Raw genomic sequence first — 19,281 nt, 5'->3', positions numbered from 1 at the left:
CTGAAAGGATAACGCGAGAAAATATTTCATGGTTTAACCCTTTACTGTAAGAAACAGACTAAAAGCACTATTGACAAAACATAATTTTAACTTCTTTAAATTACCGAGCAGAAATTCCCCTTTACTTTTAACACAATAGGGGGCACAGTGACGCAATGGTTAGTACTGCTGCATCACGGCGCCAAGGACCTGGTTTGATGCTGGCCCCAGGTCACTCTCCGTGTGGAGTTTGCACATTCTCCCCATGTCTACATGGGTCTCACCCCCACAACCCAAAGATGTGCAGGGAAGGTGGATTGGCCACGCTAAATTGCACCTTAATTGGAAAAAAGAATTTGGATCTTTAAATTTATTTTTAAAATACTTTTAACACAACCGAAAACCCACTTGACGGGTATACTTTTCACTGTCCCTTAACTAGTTATTCTAGTTCCCGAGCTGCTACATGCAAACTCCCATCCACATTCTTGTGTGTTGAACCATTAAAACTTTCAGTCTCTATCTGCTCCCTCTGTTTCAGATCCTGCAGACTAACTTGTTTCAGGGATGTTTTAGAAATCAATCCTCTCTCATAGACTACTCCCTTAACAATATGAATCACATGGGCCTTGTATCCCCGTAGAAATGCTGATTAGCTATTCTTTAGGACCCAATTCTCTTCTATCTGGGAATGAAATGGATAATTTAAAGCATAACTTTGTAAGAGCTGTGATTTTCATACTCTCCCTGGGACTTTGGAGACTACAGCCCGAATTTTCATCCTCTAGGCAGGCAACAAGAATTGGGAAAATTCCCGGTTCGACCCACCCATCTCAAGAGAAAGTGCCCGCAAAACCAGGATCTTCATTGCTGGGGGGTGGGTGCAGACGAGTCAGGTCAACGAATGTGATGGTTATCTGGGTTCTCATCCAAACATAAATAATGAGGAATGTTTGTTTTGAAACTTTTTCTGACAGTTAATTTTGACACTTCTGACAGTTCCAGTTAATGGGTTATTGGATTTGTTATGCACATTCATACCTACTTTTAACAATCCTAATGGACACATGACCTCACCCAAAGGTATCCTGGGATCATATTCATATCCTACATCTCCAAAGGACTCCGTAAATTTTAGTCCTGCTCCAGCTCTAATCTGAACACGTCATGTTGCCCACTCCTGGCTAATGAAAATCAGACATGAGTGGAGGGAGCTACCACTGCAAAATGTACATGCATAAGTCCCAACCGGGAGCCATTCCTGCCCCACAAAAATGGTAGGTGCTATGTTTGGGGGCAGGACATTAAGTTTTCAGCCAATGGAGAAGCTCTTGATCAGAGCAAAAGTCCATAAGACCATAAGACATAGGAGCGGAAGTAAGGCCATTCGGCCCATCGAGTCCACTCCACCATTCAATCATGGCTGATTTCAACTCCATTTACCCACTCTCTCCCCATAGCCCTTAATTCCTCGAGAAATCAAGAATTTAGCAACTTCTGTCTTAAAGACACTCAACGTCCCGGCCTCCACCGCCCTCTGTGGCAATGAATTCCACAGACCCACCACTCTCTGGCTGAAGAAATTTCTCCTCATCTCTGTTCTAAAGTGACTCCCTTTTATTCTAAGGCTGTGCCCCCGGGTCCTAGTCTCCCCTGTTAATGGAAACAACTTCCCTACGTCCACCCTATCTCAGCCATTCATTATCTTGTAAGTTTCTATTAGATCTCCCCTCAACCTCCTAAACTCCAATTAATATAATCCCAGGATCCTCAGACGTTCATCATATGTTAGGCCTACCATTCCTGGGATCATCCGTGTGAATCTCCGCTGGACCCGCTCCAGTGCCAGTATGTCCTTCCTGAGGTGTGGGGCCCAAAATTGCTCACAGTATTCTAAATGGGGCCTAACTAGTGCTTTATAAAGCTTCAGAAGTACATCCCTGCTTTTATATTCCAAGCCTCTTGAGATAAATGACAACATTGCATTTGCTTTCTTAATTACGGACTCAACCTGCAAGTTTACCTTTAGAGAATCCTGGACTAGGACTCCCAAGTCCCTTTGCACTTCAGCATTATGAATTTTGTCACCGTTCAGAAAATAGTCCATGCCTCTATTCTTTTTTCCAAAGTGCAAGACCTCGCACTTGCCCACGTTGAATTTCGTCACTGGTGGGGGTGGAGTCAGTCGAGCGGATATTTATAGTCCTTTATAGAAAGTCAAATTTACCTCTGAAGCCTTTCATCCCCCACATTTCCAAACGTATTCTGTGGCTAGTTTTAATTTCTGTGAGATTGAGTGTACTGTGCAATCTAAATCAAAGCAGTTAATTTCTACGCTGTCTTTTCAAATAGAGTTAAACACATACCGTGGCACCACCTTGAGATTGGGCAAAATGATCCTGTACTGCAGTTCTAACTTCTCTTATGAGCACAGATCAGCCTCGGTTACAATTTCTCACCAGCTGACAGTTACATTACAGTCCATTTAACCTCATGATTATATTTGTAACAAATTTTCTTGAGAATCTGCCTCATCAAGGTGTGACCGAAACAGGATGAGACTGGAATACCAAACATTGATCAAAGGCAGATTGCCAGTTTCGATGAATCTCTGAATGATTGTCTTACAGGAAATTGGGATAGGGAAAGGATTCTGTCTGAGAAATACTTTTACTGCTACTGCCACCAGCTGGTAATTTCTTCTGAGCAGTGCTCAATTTTTAAGTTAAAGGGGACAAAGGGGCAAGTTTAGATAGCAGTTATAAAGTAGAAAAACCAAATGTAACACCTCATCATATATATATGCCTACCCTGAAATAGGGTGGGGGAGGATTCCCACTCCCATTTTCAGTGGGCAGGAATGGTGGGGGGCACAGAGAATGAGGGGGGTGTCCCAAAATGGCTCTCACGCCGACGGGATTTCCCCGCTCGACTGACTCCACCCCCACCAGTGACGTAGTGGGGTTCCTGGCTATTTGAATTCATTTAAATATAAGTAGAACAAAGAACAAAGGGCGGTCCCCGCTTCGTTCTCCGCTGCTGGGTCCGGGCCGCAGCTCATCGCACCCTGCGCTCTCCTGATGGGTGGGGGAGGGTGTCGGTCGCTCCTCCATTCCTTCCTCCCTGCAGGTTCGGCTGCTGCTTCGGTCCTGGCCGCCGCTTCGGTCCTGGCCACCGCTTGTCCTGCCCGGTGCTCTGCTGCCGTGCGTTGGGGGGGGGGGGGGGTCGCCGCCGGATTGCTCCTCTCCCGAGGGCCCAGTTCCCCTGCTCCCGATTTCATGGGAAACTTTTTTTTTTTTAATTTAATTTATTTTTTTTTAAATCCGGAGGCTCCGACTTCGTGGAACTGCAGGAGCCTTTTTGCTGCGACCGCTCCGCTCACGAACACCACCGGAATAAAATCCGCCAATTTTAACTGACTGTCATGTTTCATGGCCATTTTCCGAAGTTCAAACTCAATGTTTATTCTATGAACTCAAGTTAACCTTTTTAAAACATACAGTGAACATCTTAGCAACCATCAATTCAAATACAACCCCCAAAGAATACAACGCTTAGTAATCCTTAAGCTTTCCTTTTAACATCCATAAGACGTAAAAAAAACCTTTTAACAGAAGCACATCAGGTTTAAATTCACCACTGAGAGCAGTTATCATTCTTAATTCACCAAATGATCAAGAGATAGTCTTTACGTGGCAGAGAGAACAACATTACACCTTCTCTGGCTGGCTGCAGCTCCAACACCAGCCCAAAACCAAATAAACACAGACACACCCAAGCTTTTCTCAAAGTGAAACTAAAAAACAGAGCCAGAGCTCAGCTCCACCCACACTCTGACAACACTGCAGTAATATGAGCAGACAAACATTTCTTAAAGTGACATTCTCATGACACAAGGCACAAGTCCGGAAAGTGATGACACCATTCAGGACAAAGCAGCCTGCTTGATTGCTACCCCTTCCACAAACATTCAAACTCTCCACCACAGTGGCAGCCATGCGTACCATCTACAGGATTCTATGAAGGAACTCGCCACGGTTTCGTTGGCAGCACCTTCCAAACCAATGACTACTACCATCTAGAAGGACAAGAGCAGCAGATCCCTGGGAGCCCCACCACCTCGAGGTTCCCTGCCAAGTCACTCACCACCCCGACTTGGAAATTGCCGTTCCCTCACTGTCACTGGGTCAAGATCGTGGAACTCCCTCCATAACAGCACTGTGGGGTACCTACACATCAGGGGTTGCAGCAGTTCAAGAAGGCTACTCACCACCATCTTCTGAAGGGCAACTAGGGATGGGCAATAAATACTGGCCTAGCCAGCGACACCCACATCCTGTAAACCATGAACAAGGTTCTCTGGCATTCTTCTCAGCGGCGGAAGAAAGTGTGCCACTGGCCTGCTTCAGGATCTTCTAGTCCCGTCACTGTCAATTGGATTTCCCATTGAATCTGCTCATGCCGCCGGGAAACCAGTGGTGGGGCCATGCCGTCGGTGGGACCGGTAGATGCCGCCGGTGTGAACAACCGGAAGATCCCACCCCACATGTTTTGGAATTCTCTCCTTCAACCTCTCCAGCTTCCCCTCATCTCCTGTCATCCCTACAATCTATTTGAACAAGCTTCTGGTCACCCCTTCCAATATCTCCTTCATTCCCAGTCAATGTCTGCTTTTACATCATTATGCCCTTGTGAGACAACTTGAACCTCAGGGCGCCATATACATGAAGTTCCTGTTTTGAAGCAGGATTGTTTCTTTCTCCGACAATACTTGTATCTTGCCTTTTCCAATGGCTACTCACACTCACAAGCTGCCCTTTACACTGATCGTTCTGGCAGCTGTTTGAAATCTTAAAAAAACAATTGTTGACCTGTCTTGAAGCTCCTATCCATGTGTTTTGTCGACATTCTGGGGATCTGTTTCCCCAGGGCAAGATCCGGTCTCTTCCTCCAACTAGATCAATGGAGAAACCATACCAAACGTGGAATATGTGCCATACCCAGGGAGCCACCTCTCCTCTAAGGCTGACAACAGCAGGTTAAAATCCAACAGGTTTGGTTCGAATCACTAGCTTTCGGAGCGCAGCTTCTTCCTCAGGTGAATGAAGAGATGGGTTCCACAACCGCATATATGGACAAATTCAATGATGCAAGATGATACTTTGAATGCAAGTCTTTGTAGGTAATTAAGTCTTTACAGGTCCCTTCGTCGTCCAGTACTTCCCCGGAGCGGAGAAACTACAACATCTTCTTCGCAGCCTTCAACACCTCATCGATGAAGACAAACTTCTTGCTAAGGCCATCCCCACACCCCCACTAGTTGCCTTCAAACAACCTCGCAACCTCAAACAGACTATTGTTTGCAGCAAACTACCCAACCTTCAGGAGAACAGCGACCATGACGCCACACAACACTGCCATGGCAACCTCTGCAAGACGTGCCAGATCATCGACTTGGGTACCACTATTACACGTGAGAACACCACCCAACAGGTACACAGTACATACTTGTGCGACTCGGCCAACGTTGTCTACATCATACGCTGCAGGAAAGGATGTCCTAAGGCATGGTATATTGGCGAGATCATACAGACTCTGCGACAACGATGAACGGACGTCACACGACAATCGCCAGGCAGGAATGTTCCCTTCCCGTCGGGGAACACTTCAGCCGTCAAGGACATTCAGTCTCTGATCTTCGGGTTCTCCAAGGCGGCCTTCTGGACGCCGTATCGCCGAGTAGAATTGCCAAGCAGAGCCTGATAGCCAAGTTCCGCACACATGATATGGCCTCAACCGGGACCTTGGATTCATGTCACATTACATTCATCCCCCACCATCTGGCCTAGGCTTGCGAAATCCTACCAACTGACCTGGCTTGTGATAATTCACACCTCTTTAACCTGCGATTATCCCTCTCTCCAGTTGCACCGTCTGAACCTGTAAAGACTTAATTACCTGCAAAGACTCGCATTCAAAGTATCATCTTGCATCATTGAATTTGTCGATATCTGTGGTTGATTATGGACATACCAGGTTGGGGAGTGAAATGGAACATGTTTTTCCCTTGCTCCAATTTTTCTGGTAGCAGTTCAGAAGGTTAAATCAAATGGGACTGCCTAGTGCTCCAGCTATGCCACTCTGCAATCAATCACTGCTTTGTAATCCACAAATTACCATTGATCTTAATGAGTGTTTGTGTCGCGGAGAACCAAATTATTAATGGGTGCTGCCTGATTACCTACCTTGGTGTTGAAACCACACTGCAGATAAAACGCCACCTGTCTCTCCCTCCATCACACTGAGACAATGCCCCTGGTACGACATCAAACCAGAAGCAAGGACTGGTCTGAGGGATTGCAGATGTGAATATCAACTAAATCTGGAATTCTTTTTTTTTTTTAATTTAGAGTACCCAATTCATTTTTTCCAATTACGGGGCAATTTAGCATGGCCAATCCACCTAGCCTGCACATCTTTGGGTTGTGGGGGCGAAACCCATGCAGACACGGGGAGAATGTGCAAACTCCACACGGACAGTGACCCAGAGCCGGGATTGAACCTGGGACCTCAGCGCCGTGAGGCAGCAATGCTAACCACTGCGCCACCGTGCTGCCCCAATCTGGAATTCTAATGTAGGTCTCAAAGTATTTTAGCAAATAGTTCCAGCCAGATCTGATGCTGAAGCTTCAATCCTGATGGGCAGCTGAAATTCTTTGTTGATTGTATCCGATCAGCACTTTTCAGTGGGTGGTCCATTGATGTCAGGTAAATCAGATCCTAGTTGAGTTGCCCTTTGCCAGCTGGACATCTTGCAATAATTCAGATCTCCAGCTGTCTGCTGTGGGGTGTGGACTGATGGGAACAGTTGTATCCTAAAAGACAGCTTTCTTCTGCATGATCATCGTATCAATGGAAGCATGCAGCAATTCCTAAATCTTCACCTCTGCCTAAAAGAGAATATGAAACAATGGGCAATGATTATAGGGATCTATAAGGGGGAATTTGTAAAGCTATGCCATGTTTAATGAAAATGAAGTTTTTAGGTGGTCTATTGACAATGTTTTCACTTCTTTTATTATTTCTTGGCACTGTAAGGTCATAAATGCAGTTGGATTGAAAAATATCAAATTTGCAGTATAATTCATGGAGTCTGCCAGTATTTCCACTGAAAAATATGGCAGAAATATTTGCTGTAACCCATTCCTGAACTAAACTCGGATCAATTATTTTACTGTTCTTACAATTATTGTAAGAATTCGGTTACAATTACAAATAAACTGAAAGGTGGTTTATGGTTAGAACGGCTTCATGCATTTCAGCACCAACTGTTTTACTTGAGTTAGGAGTGCAGGTAGCGTTGTTAAGGTTTGGGTAATTATCAGTGACATTCTAGCTATAAGGGTAGATTTGTGACTTAAACATGTGCGAATACACATTCTTTCTCCATTCAGTCCGCAGTACATCGCAAAGTGACCCTAACTTGGCAAATCTTTTTAATTGCTGAGATGCAGTAATGTAAATTTTGTCTTTCTTTATCTATAATATGTCACATGGAGGTGACTGGCATGTCACTTTTGCATTAGTCTTCGCTACCCAAACTGCGAAACCTGTTCCATTTAGATTGAGTGACTGATACTGAGTCAATTCAGCAGCAGAGACAACAAAGAAGATGCACAATCATTTAAAGACACAAATCACAAGTTTTAGTTCTGGTTAAGGAGCGTCGAAATTGCCAAACAAATGAATGAATGGTCAGCTTACCCAAAATGTTATCAAAGACTAACTGGTGCGACCAAAATGAACTGCATTGCAGCCCCTGTCCAGTCTATCTGCAGGAACATGGGAAGAATCAGATTTTTGTATGGAGTCTTTCTGTGCTCTGCCAGTGACACTATTACATTGCATTTATGTTTGTACACAAGTGCTGAATTTGACCTTTTGCCAAATGGTAGGGTAGATGAACTGCTTGCAATACTGTTGTTTATTCATGTTAGTGACATCTAATCCTAATGCACAGTTGTCACTAATAGAAACTGTAATGCAAACTTACCAGATTCTCCAAGGCTAACTATTGGAAAGATGACATGCAAAATGTTTACTAATCTTACCAAATCCCTTTATATCGGTATCACCACCAACTGCACCAGACTTGCTGAGCAGGAACTGACAGCACTAACTTGACACTTAATACAAAACGTGCTAAAATCACAGGTTGTATCCAGTCTGGTAATCGCCGGCCGAGAAAATAATTGAGTATCTATTATTTTTTGAGTGGAATTAATCAGTGAATGCATTAGAATTATTTGGGGGGGAAAGTGACAGGTTTTGACCTTTTTAGTGTGGTTGTCAGATCCTATGAAGTTTGGCTTCTATTCATGCTGATTGTTGGACAGTGACCCAAACTTCCATTTCAGATATCTTGCTTTTCTAATTATTGTATGGACTGATTCAGAGCAACATTTAATCTGTAACCGTCATCAGCAGTGGAGCACTCCTGAGGAATGCTGCTACTTTTGATCAGCCCCCATCCCATTGTCCTCTCCTAAAGTAAACCCAGCTGGCCATGGCGCACCTGTGCAATGGCTGCTGCAGGCATGGCAAGTGGTCTGAAATTAATTTACTTCATAAAGGCACAATAGGCAAGCTGATCATCTAAGATATTGGAATGGGACCCCCAGATCCAATTTAATGCTGATCTTGGGCTTGCTCTTTGGAGCATGTCATTAGTTACTTTCTCGATAATCGGCCTTAACCAATTTCCACCCTAATTTTGTTCTCTTTTCAATCTGTTTTTCCTGTTCGTTAGATATCTGCAGTATCTTTCACAAACTTGTTGGTCAATATCTGTCACATTGAAAGTCACCTCTGTTCCAATAAGAAGGTGGGTGACAGAATTAATTTGAAAGAATCTCTCGTACATCACCGCTTCTGAACATATTTTCCAACCCAGGAGCTAAATATTTCATAACGGTAGGTTTTATAGATTTCATAGAATTTACAGTGCAGAAGGAGGCCATTCGGCCCATCGAGTCTGCACCGGCTCTTGGAAAGAGCACCCTACCCAAGGTCAACACCTCCACCCTATTCCCATAACCCAGTAACCCCACCCAACACTAAGGGCAATTTTGGCCACTAAGGGCAATTTACCATGGCCAATCCACCTAACCTGCACATCTTTGGACTGCAGGAGGAAACCGGAGCACCCGGAGGAAACCCACGCACACACGGGGAGGATGTGCAGACTCCGCACAGACAGTGACCCAAGCCGGAATCGAACCTGGGACCCTGGAGCTGTGAAGCTGTGATAGCTGTGCTATCCACAATGCTACCGTGCTGCCCCATCTGAATATTTGTTTTGTATATATATTTCGGAGAGTTGTACATTATAGTATTTACTAGGAGTTCTTGACGAGGGGAATTACTTTGAGAATTGAAACAACAATTAAGCAAGGGATCGATCAATAGCTGTGGCATTGGGCTCATCCGTGGTTATTTAGTCCAACAGACTTTGTCAAAATTTCAGGGATTAGTTAATGGGTTGGACCAGTTTCTTCATTGGCTCCTTGGGTAGGTGGTTTAGTGAAGCAGTATTCCCATTCTCAGGAGAGAAACCCAGGAGTCTTGAACTTCTCTGTAGAATATAGAAATTTATATTGATGCTGACCATGGAGGCCATGGGGCAGGCAGTCCTGGTACCCCATTGAAAGAGAATAGAATAATGGTTCAGAAATATCTGTGATGCGGGTGCATTTTTTCAGTGTGGGAATTGAATGTTCCAGCATGTTTATATGCACACATACTTTCTAAAATTTGAAAGCTTTAATATTTTGTAGCTATGTAAAAAAATGAAGTTCTAATATTTTAATTTTATCTATCATTTTTGGCATTTGTGAATATTTCCGGTGAAGCACTTTCCCTCGATTGGGGCAGAGGTCCCACCCTCTAGAGCTGCCAGCTGATCCGATTGGCCAGTAGCTGATCAGCCCTGGCAGTGCCCGAAAGGTGTCAGTGTCCAGGGCTGCAGAAGGAAAAGAAGGTCAAGACCCATGTATCCCTGGAACAGCCAAGTCCTGGGTATTAGGTAGCGATGGTTTGGCTAGGTTCGGTAGTAGGGATGGGGAACAGGAAGGAAGAGGGGATTTGACCTAAGGTGGGCTGTCCGGCAATCAGCCAAGGGAAGTCCCTGAAGAGAAACTATTCATCTTTCCTTCGTGTCTTTTAAACATTAAAGTTTTAAAAACGGGCTTCCTGATCTCATGCCAAATGTTTTATGGTCTGGGCAGTGTATTTTCAGGGTCAGTTGGCTTGATAACAAGACCATTGACTCTTAAAATCCTGTATTATGGGGGAGAGTTCAGAGGGGGCAAGGAAGGCGATGGGATGGGCACTGACCCGAATTTATGTACCCTCACCCCCTGTGGGAAACATGCCTGTTTGAGAGGGTGGGGGTGGGGGCACGCAACGTTCAGCCACTATTCTGGATTGCTGCTGTTGTTTAAATCTCACTATAAAATGTGTTGAGGATGGGTATTTCTTTCGTGATTTCAAACATGCTGCTTGAATTAGATGAAGAAGAACATTTCTGCAGCTGGAACAACTCCTGAGGCATATGGTCTGCACCTTTTGCTGCCCTGTCCTATAGATCACATCCACCCATTCCAACATGTAAAAGGTGACCTTGTCACCCCTGCCTCACAAGAGCAGCTGTCACACAGTTATACCATCTGCTGTAAGATAATCTACAGACTACATTTTGATTAGCAATGACTGTTCCCATAGAAGGAATTGCACCACAACATGAAGATTTCATACCACCACCTCCTTCCAGTCTGCAGTGCACACCAGCATAAAGTAAGTGGAAAAATGCACTTTTAGTGATTACTTTTCAGTGGATGCATCGCTTTTACTGTTTGGCAGATTTCCTTTGAATGCTGTAGCTGGCATCCATGTAGGCATCAAGATCTTCATATCGGCTGAAAGCTTACAGGAACATAGATGATTTGCATCAGCTGGCATGAGACCACAGAAGCATAATTAAGGAAATCAATGAATTATCCAAGAAGCAGCCTTGACTGTCTTCACTGTGCAATATTATTTAGAAGAGGAGAAATGTTGGCCCCTTCAAAGATCTGTCTCCTCTCCTTGTATTCATTTGAAATTCATCTTTTGCTATTTTTCAGATACCTCCATGAAAGGTATGCCATGCCATTTTGGTATAATGGACGAATGTGTGCAAAAGGGCAGTAATTGTATACAGTCCATCAAACTGAACTTTCTAAAAGATGTTGCGGTTCCCAATTTACATACAGGAAGAGGGAACAAAGTGGATAGTTCTTTCAAAGAGCTGATGCAATAGACCAAATGGCCACCTCCTGTACTATAAGATGCTGGACTGTCTGACTCCAGATGCTCTTCTGATGGTTGAGGATTTTCCAGTTGAGCCAGGAGGAATGGATGCAGAAGGCAGCATTATTTTCAAGAGCTTTTTACTTCCTCGTTCTTTTCTTTTAATTAATGCTGCACAATGAAGGTATCATGGCTGCTTTCTGGGTGACACCCCCTTGGGCCACAGAAGAAACATGGGCTGGGATTTTCCGCCCCATGTTCGGAGGACAGGAAAGCCAGTTGGGGCGGAGAAAACAATGGAAGTTCCCAAAACAGCTTTTACGTTGGCAAAATTTCTCATCCCCATTGTCCCTGCTTGTGCCAATGATGTAATGCAGTTTCCACCATGCAAGTTCGGGAACCTCATTACCATACATTAATATATCATTAGCGGGCTTCCTGCCATATCGTCCCCCCCCCCCCCATGTTCGGGTTCGCCCTCATCCTCCCGTTGACATGACAAAATGTCGGCGGGGTTTTGCAACATCTTTTTGCCAAACAGGGACCTGGCGAACGGTCCCTGCCAGGGACGTACAAATAAGTGAAGCCCCCAGAAGGGAGAGATTCATGCCCGGGAAGTACCCCAGCACTGCATTATAAGGTGACTTTCCATTTCAAACAGTCATCTTCCATCAATGTTCCACCTGAAGGAGGACCATCTACACTCCAGCATCAAAAGCAATAAGGTTGATTACTTATCTCCACAGCTTCATTTTGAAAAATGAGACAACTTTCCTTTGGCTACAAAACTTCCCCTTTAGTGGTGAGTTGCAGCCATTAGCTGCTACCTTATCAGATCCTTCACCTCCCCCGCAGTGAGGCAGGCTTATGGATCATGCCATCTAAGCAAACTTTAGTGAAAGTGACCTCTTCAAAGTAGGTGTGACTTCAGTCAAAATATTCAGTGTAATGCAACCCTCCCCACTGAGTTTTTGAAGCCGTCACGCACAAGCTAGCTTAGTCCCAATTTTGCTAATGCTCGAAAATTGGGATTTTACACCTATTCCTGCAGTTGTGTGAAATAAAGATTATTTCAGAAGCTGAAAGCATGTTTTACTTCTCCATTTACCATCGTCAGTTAATTTGTACGATTCTAATGAATGTATTTTTCAGACTCTCCCTTCTTCTGATACAGCCCTCTTTGATGGCTGGTTCTTTGATGTATTCGCTTCTGCAACTGACTCCAACTAAGTGCAAATCTGATCCAAGCATGGAATTCCAATCATTTCCAATTCATTCTAGCTGTAAAGAATTTTGGCCGTGGTATAACACTTAAATGTATAATCCTGGTTCAAGTTTAAGCTGTTCGTCCTGTATGCATGTCCACAATCCTCACTGTCCCGAATATTGCCAGCTTCATTGCCAATTTTACAAAGTGATATTTTTGGTCAACAATGCACAAAAAGAGTTCTCTAACCAATTCTGCATGCATCATGACTCGCCTGTGTTAAAGTCCTTTATTGTCTCACTTGCAAGTGCGAGTGTAGACAGAAATATAATAATAATAGCTATTACTGGTTGCCATTTTAAATTGGTTCTGGGTCACTGATCAGGGTCAGATTAGTTTAATGAGAATAGTAGAGATAAATGTTTGCCAGGATAGCTTGTTTTTGATTAGTAAGATGTGAGACCATCTTATTTAGAAAAATGTGAAGACTTCATGTTTAAAGCTTAAAATAGAATCACTGTCACGGCACCAAGGTCCCAGGTTTGATCCTGGCTCTGGGTCACTGTCCGTGTGGAGTTTGCACGTTCTCCCCGTGTTTGTGTGGGTTTCGCCCCCACAACCCAAAGATGTGCAGGCTAGGTGGATTGGCCACGCTAAATTGCCCCTTAATTGGAAAAAAGGAATTGGGTACTCTAAATTTATTTTAAAAAATAGAATCACTGCAGAAAGTGTGAGTACTTAATTTCACCACAACCTTTGCTCCAAAAGAACTACTTATTTGTGCTTCAATATACATTCTCAAGTGTATGCGGCCTTCAAAAATAATTTATTTTCAGAGATTTTTTTTGTCTTTTTATGTTCTTAAAGATACAGGTGCTCCAGCAGACCCTATAGCTCCAATTATAATCATCTCACCAAAAAATACAAGTGTGGTCTTCGGTTTCCCTGAAGTTACACTGGAATGTGTGGCCAATGCCAGGTTAGTAGTTCAACTTTTCACCTTCCTCCTTTTCAAGTTAAAATAATTGTTAAATGCATGTTTCTATCAATTTCTCTCTTAACAGATGGAGAATGCTGATTTAAAAGAAAGGTTTGGAGATTTGGATGTTTATCAGAATGACAGCGATGTTATTCCAATTACAATGTTTTTGAAGAGTATCAAATAATCAGCCCCAGATGGCATCTTTGAAATTTGCACAGCTATTATATGGACACAATGCGTTTTATCTTTTTAAATAGTTTTCAAAAATGTTATTAGCTGCTTTTGGAAGCTCTGATGAGATTAGTACCTTTGAGGGAAAGTGTGACTTGAATGAGGCTTGGATGCTAGAGATAGTGAACACGTTTGGCTGACTTCCAAAGGGTTGTGTTAAAGAAACAACATCATAGGATTACTGACCATCTTTTGCATCGCCTCTCGTTTGTCTGTGATGTTGCAATGCCGCCCATAAGCTCCTAATGCCAAAGCAGAGTTGAAACGTACTATAAATCATTCCAATGTATAGAAACAAGAGCACAGTGTTTCTCTGTAAATTAGAACTACTCTCTCAGGTTGATGGGCCCCTCGCTGCCGTATAAAGTGAAGTCATTAATTTTGGGAACAGTCTGAAAAATGGGAACGCAAATCCACATCTCTGTGACTGCAAACACATAGTGTAGAGAGTTCAATCAGTAAGATCAGTGGCTTTACAGGAGTTATATTAAAAAAAAGATACAAACCTGCTCGGAAAAGGACAAGGGAGACGACATGACCGTTTGTACTGCTGACGAGACAACACCATGCTTCTGTTCAGGACTGGGTTCCTAATTTAGGAGTTCCCAGTGAGAATCGACACTTACGAAAAGTGCTAATCTGGTAAGCGCACAGCCTTTGATTCGGTAATTGAAAATAATGTAGGCATTGACCTCCACAATGGAACATTGGGCTATGTATGCTTGAGCTTTAGACATCCTGCATTCATTCCATGGTTTGAGCTAAAATAGCCAATCTGAACAAGGGAAAAAATCTGGGCAATTGGCTTTGGCACATATGGATTAGCGATTTTTCCTTTTAACTTGACATAGTTTGAGCCAAAGTCCTGAAGCAATAGCCGTATTAAGTGCAGAAGTGCTGAATTTTTCCAATCAAATAATTGTGTTTTTTGCCCTGCGTTGTGGCAGGAGCATAGTCTGAAGCATGGTGAACTGACCTCCACTCTCTTTTCTCTGGACAAACGCAGCAGGCTGGATTTCCGCTCCCAAGTCGGATACGATGAGTCGGGAAATTTCCCACCTCGCCGCATCCACTTTGGGGTGAAAAGTCACTTGTCAGACCCAGTTTTCACCCCAGGGAGGCAGGTGCAGAATGGATTAAGCCTGGTGCCCCTGATCGAAGGTGGCCCGAGGGGCCTCTGAGCGTCGAGACAGTCTATTCAAAAGGCCTGCCTCAGTTCTCTGGGACTTTGTCCCAGTTGTTTTGTTAAACATCATGTCCTCTAGCCCTAACCCCTGAGACTGCATCACCCCCCGCAACCCAGTCTCCATGCTCCACCTATGCTAACTCATGCCTGCTATCCACCTCATGGCCTTTTATAGTTCTCAAGTCAACTCATGACCACCAATTCCCCATCCCTTACACCTTCCATGCAAACTCACCCAGTATCCACCAGGAGCTGTGTTGAGATGCAATAAATAAAATTGCTGTTGTAACTGCTGGAACAGATTTTTTTTTTAACTCTCCCTGATACAGACCGGCCTTTTTTATATTTTTAAAAAGCTGGGGTCACAAACATCGCCACAGCTTCACAGTTCTACAGATCTTATTTTCCCTTTATGCCTCCCCTATAAATTTGTGCTTCCCGTGCTGTGGGACAAGGCCATTTCCACAGCAAAAATATGGTCTGTTTGAACTCTACAAAGTTCAAATAGCCCTGCTGAACTTGGTTTTCCCTCGTGTGAGTCATACTCTATCTCCTTTTCATTACTGGCAAAAAAGGGATCTGATCGAAATGGGGGGGGAGGGTTGGGGGGACGGGTGGACTTCAGAATCCTGGTCCAACCCCCATTTTTAAAGCTCCGTGGAGTCTCCATAGCTTCCTGAAAATTCAGCCCAACATGTCAGAGCAAGGAAATTGGGCCAATGCAAATGCACAGTTTAATTTAAGTGACCCAGTTTTCTCATTGTTTTCAATGAGGAGTCACAAATCTATCATGGGCTCAGGGGAGATGAAAGAATTCATAAAATAATCTTTTGAAGGGAAATCACAGAAGTACATAGAATGCACACTATGGAAGTCCTTTTGCTCCACACAATCCTTCTCCCACCCCTTTCTAAGACAATCGGCATCACCTTTCTCTTTCATATGTTTATCTAGTGCCCCTAAATAACATCTATGTTATTCATCTCAACTACTGCTTGTGGGAGCATATTCTGCATTCTAGCTATTCTCTGGATAAGGAATATAGACACTAGTGTTGACTTCCACACAAGTGAAAACACCTTCTAAACCTTTCATAATCTCAAAGATCCGACCATTTTCTCGATAAAAGAACCTAGTGTTTCCAGATAGTTAAAGCGCTTATTTCTGGTACCTTCTCCAGTACCTTTTTCATTAGATACAAATTAGAAACTTGTATGAATGGAAAATCATCTTAAACTCCTCCCCATCTCCCTCCAGCAAACAATGTGAATTGCAGCTGGAATGTGAATCAGGAAAAACAGAGTCCACAGCATTTCCTGTCCTCGTATCTACAATTTGGACAAGTAGGTACAAGTAGGACAAGTGTCGCCCCTAGGGTTTTGCAAAAATTCGCCAGGCGAACTTTGTTTATCCTTCCACAGAAACTAGTAGAAAAAGGGTGGCAGACGATTCAAATTTGACTCATAACACTGATCATCCACATCTCTCCAGCTAAGTTCTTTCCTGACATATTATTAACCTAAATTAAGAGGCACTTGAAACTGTTTCAGTCGAGGAGTGGCAATTAATTTGCTTTCAATTGGTTTTATAGAGACTCACTTCATCAGTGCAGTCAGCCTTCTGTCAGATCTCTCAGAACCCAAAATATAAATAAATTTATTGATTTCATGTTGCAGAATGAGCTGATTGGAACTACCAATCGTATTTAAGCACTTTTTTTATGAATGCAGTAATGAGTGAGTTTAACTGATTTGGGAGTTTCAGCATCAATTTGTCGAACACCCTTTCTACAGGTACCTTGGCATATTCGGGGTACCTCTCTTCCTTACCATGAATTCAACCCCTAAGCACCTGGGAGAAACCCACACAGACACGGGGAGAACATGCAAACTCCACAGTCACCCAAGGCTAGATTTAAACCCGGATCTCTGCTGCTGTGACTGTGCCATCGTGCCGTCCCTTTAAAAAAAAAATTTAATCAAAGAATCCCTACAGTGCAAAAGGAGGCCATTCAACCTATCTAGCCTGCACCAATCCTCAGAAAGAGCAACCTACCTCAGCCCATACCCCTGCCTGTCCCTGTAACTCCACCTAACCTTTTGGCACTGAGGGGCAATTTACAACTTCTCTCTCTCAATATCCCCAGTCTCCCTGTTTATTTCTATGTTACCCTTTGATAATGTGTAATTCTTTGCGCAAATATAAGTTAATTATAGCGAAAGTGCATTGACAAACAATGTATTCCACAAAGAATTCCTGCTTTAATATCTGTCTCTTTGAACAGATAGGTGAATATCACACAGGGGATTTGCAAAAATTCCTCACATGAGTTTTGTTAACCTTTTCACAGGAACCAAATGTGACTAGCATATCAAGTACAAGGCAAGTTCATGAGAATTGACTTTGAGTACTGACCACATCAACCTATTTAGCTGTTGAGCCATTTGCGTGCAAGCATACATAAGCATACACACCATCACCAATGTATTTTATTACAAATTACAATCACATCAAATTGGAAGCAATTTTACAAATTGTTCGTAACTTGTTTTGTGTTGCACAAATCACCGACAGTATGAAACCAAAGCGAAAATTGAACTATTGCCTGCAAATTAAAATTTCATGTGAGTGAAATATCCAGTGGCTTCTGATGAAAGCTCTCACTATTGTCACCTCGATAGAGCAGTGTATTTTGGGCAGCAGCATAACTGTCTCAGTGACCATTCTTCTTGTGTGAGCATGGACAGAGTCCAATGACCACCAACTTCAGGACTCCTACCACCTGTGATCACTTTTAACTATTTACTGATTTTGCACAATTTATTTTCGCGTTGCATGTCAGAACAAAGAACAATACAGCACAGGAATAGGCCCTTCGGCCCTCCAAGCCTGTACCGGTCATAATGCCACCCTTTGCCAAAACCCTCAGCACTTCCTAGTGCCATATCCCTCTATACTCATCCTATCCATGTATTTGTCAAGATGCCTTTTGACCACCATTAATGTATCCGCTTCCACAACCTCCCCTGGCAGCGCGTTAAAGGCACTCACCACCCTCTTGTGTAAAAAAACATGTTTCGTCCCTCCACCCTGGGAAAGAGTGCCCGCCCATCTTCTCTATCCATGCCTGTCATAATCTTGTAGACCTCTATCAGGCCGCCCCTCAATCTTCGTCGTTCTGATGAAAACAGTCCAAGTCTATTCAGCCTCTCCGCAGAGCTAGCACCCTCCAGACCAGGCAACATCCTGTTAAACCTCCTCTGCACCCTCTAAAAAGCCTATACATCCTTCTGGTATGTGGCAACCAGAATTGTGTGCAATATTCCAAGTGTTGCCTGACCAAGGTTCTATACAACTGTAGCATGACTTGCCAGTTTTTATACTCGATGCCCCGTCCAATGAAGGCAAGCATTCTATATGCTTTCTTGACTACCTTGTCCACTTGTGTTGCCACTTCCAAAGATCTGTGGACCTGTATGCCCAGATCTCTCTGACTTTCGATATTCCTAAGAGTTTTGCCATTTACTGTATAGTTCCCCTCTATGTTAGACCTACCAAAATGCATTACCTCACATTTGTCTGGATTAAACTCCATTTTCCAAGTCTCCAACCTTAATCCTACTTGCCTAGGACTTTTCATGACCCCTCCTAGCTCTCCTAATTTCCCGCTTAAGTATCTTCCTACTTTCTTTATGCTCCTCAAGGGTTTTGACTTTCCCCACCCTTCTAGACCGTACAAATGTCTCCTTTTTCTTTTTGACGAGGTTCACAATATCACTCATTATCCAAGGCTCCCTAAACTTCACATGCTTATCCTTCATTCTCTCAGGAATATGACTTTCCTGAATCATAATCAACTGACACTTGAAGGACTCCCACATGTTTGATGTTGATTTACCCTCCACAGCTGCACCCAATCCAAATTCTCCAATTCCTGTCTAATGTTATAATATTTTGCCTTTCCCCAGTTTAGCACCTTACCCTCATCCCTATCCAAAAGCACCCTAAAACTTACCGAATTGTGGTCACTACTCCCAAAAAGTTCCGCTACTGAAACCTGAAACCTGTCCAGGCTAATTCCCCAATACTAGGTCCAGTACTGGCCCTTCCCTAGTTGGACTATGTACATAATGCATCAAGAAGCCTTCCTGGATACACCTTACAAATTCGATGCCATCCAAGCCCCCAGCACTAACTGAGTCCCAGTCAATATAGGGGAAGTTAAAATCCCCCACCACAACAGCTCTGTTACTTTTGCACCTATCCAAAATCTCTCTCCCTGTCTGCTCCTCTATCTCTTGCCGGCTGTTGCAGGGATTGTAATAAACACCAAACATTGTGATTGCT

General features: G+C 43.5%; 1 protein-coding gene across 4 annotated transcripts in view; it reads left to right on the top strand.

Annotated features, from left to right (window-relative positions):
• Positions 1 to 19,281, top strand: part of sdk2b (sidekick cell adhesion molecule 2b) — a 1,174,030-nt gene that overhangs the window by 726,961 nt on the left and 427,788 nt on the right. For all 4 annotated transcript variants that reach the window (XM_072483445.1, XM_072483444.1, XM_072483443.1 and 1 more), the window contains one exon: positions 13,403 to 13,514. In XM_072483445.1, coding sequence (XP_072339546.1) covers positions 13,403 to 13,514 — 112 coding nt within the window. The remainder of the gene's footprint in view (positions 1 to 13,402; positions 13,515 to 19,281) is intronic.

Source organism: Scyliorhinus torazame, chromosome 18 (assembly GCF_047496885.1).
Source record: "Scyliorhinus torazame isolate Kashiwa2021f chromosome 18, sScyTor2.1, whole genome shotgun sequence".
Taxonomy (NCBI): Eukaryota; Metazoa; Chordata; class Chondrichthyes; order Carcharhiniformes; family Scyliorhinidae; genus Scyliorhinus; species Scyliorhinus torazame.
This window is presented reverse-complemented; position numbering and strand designations above follow the sequence as displayed.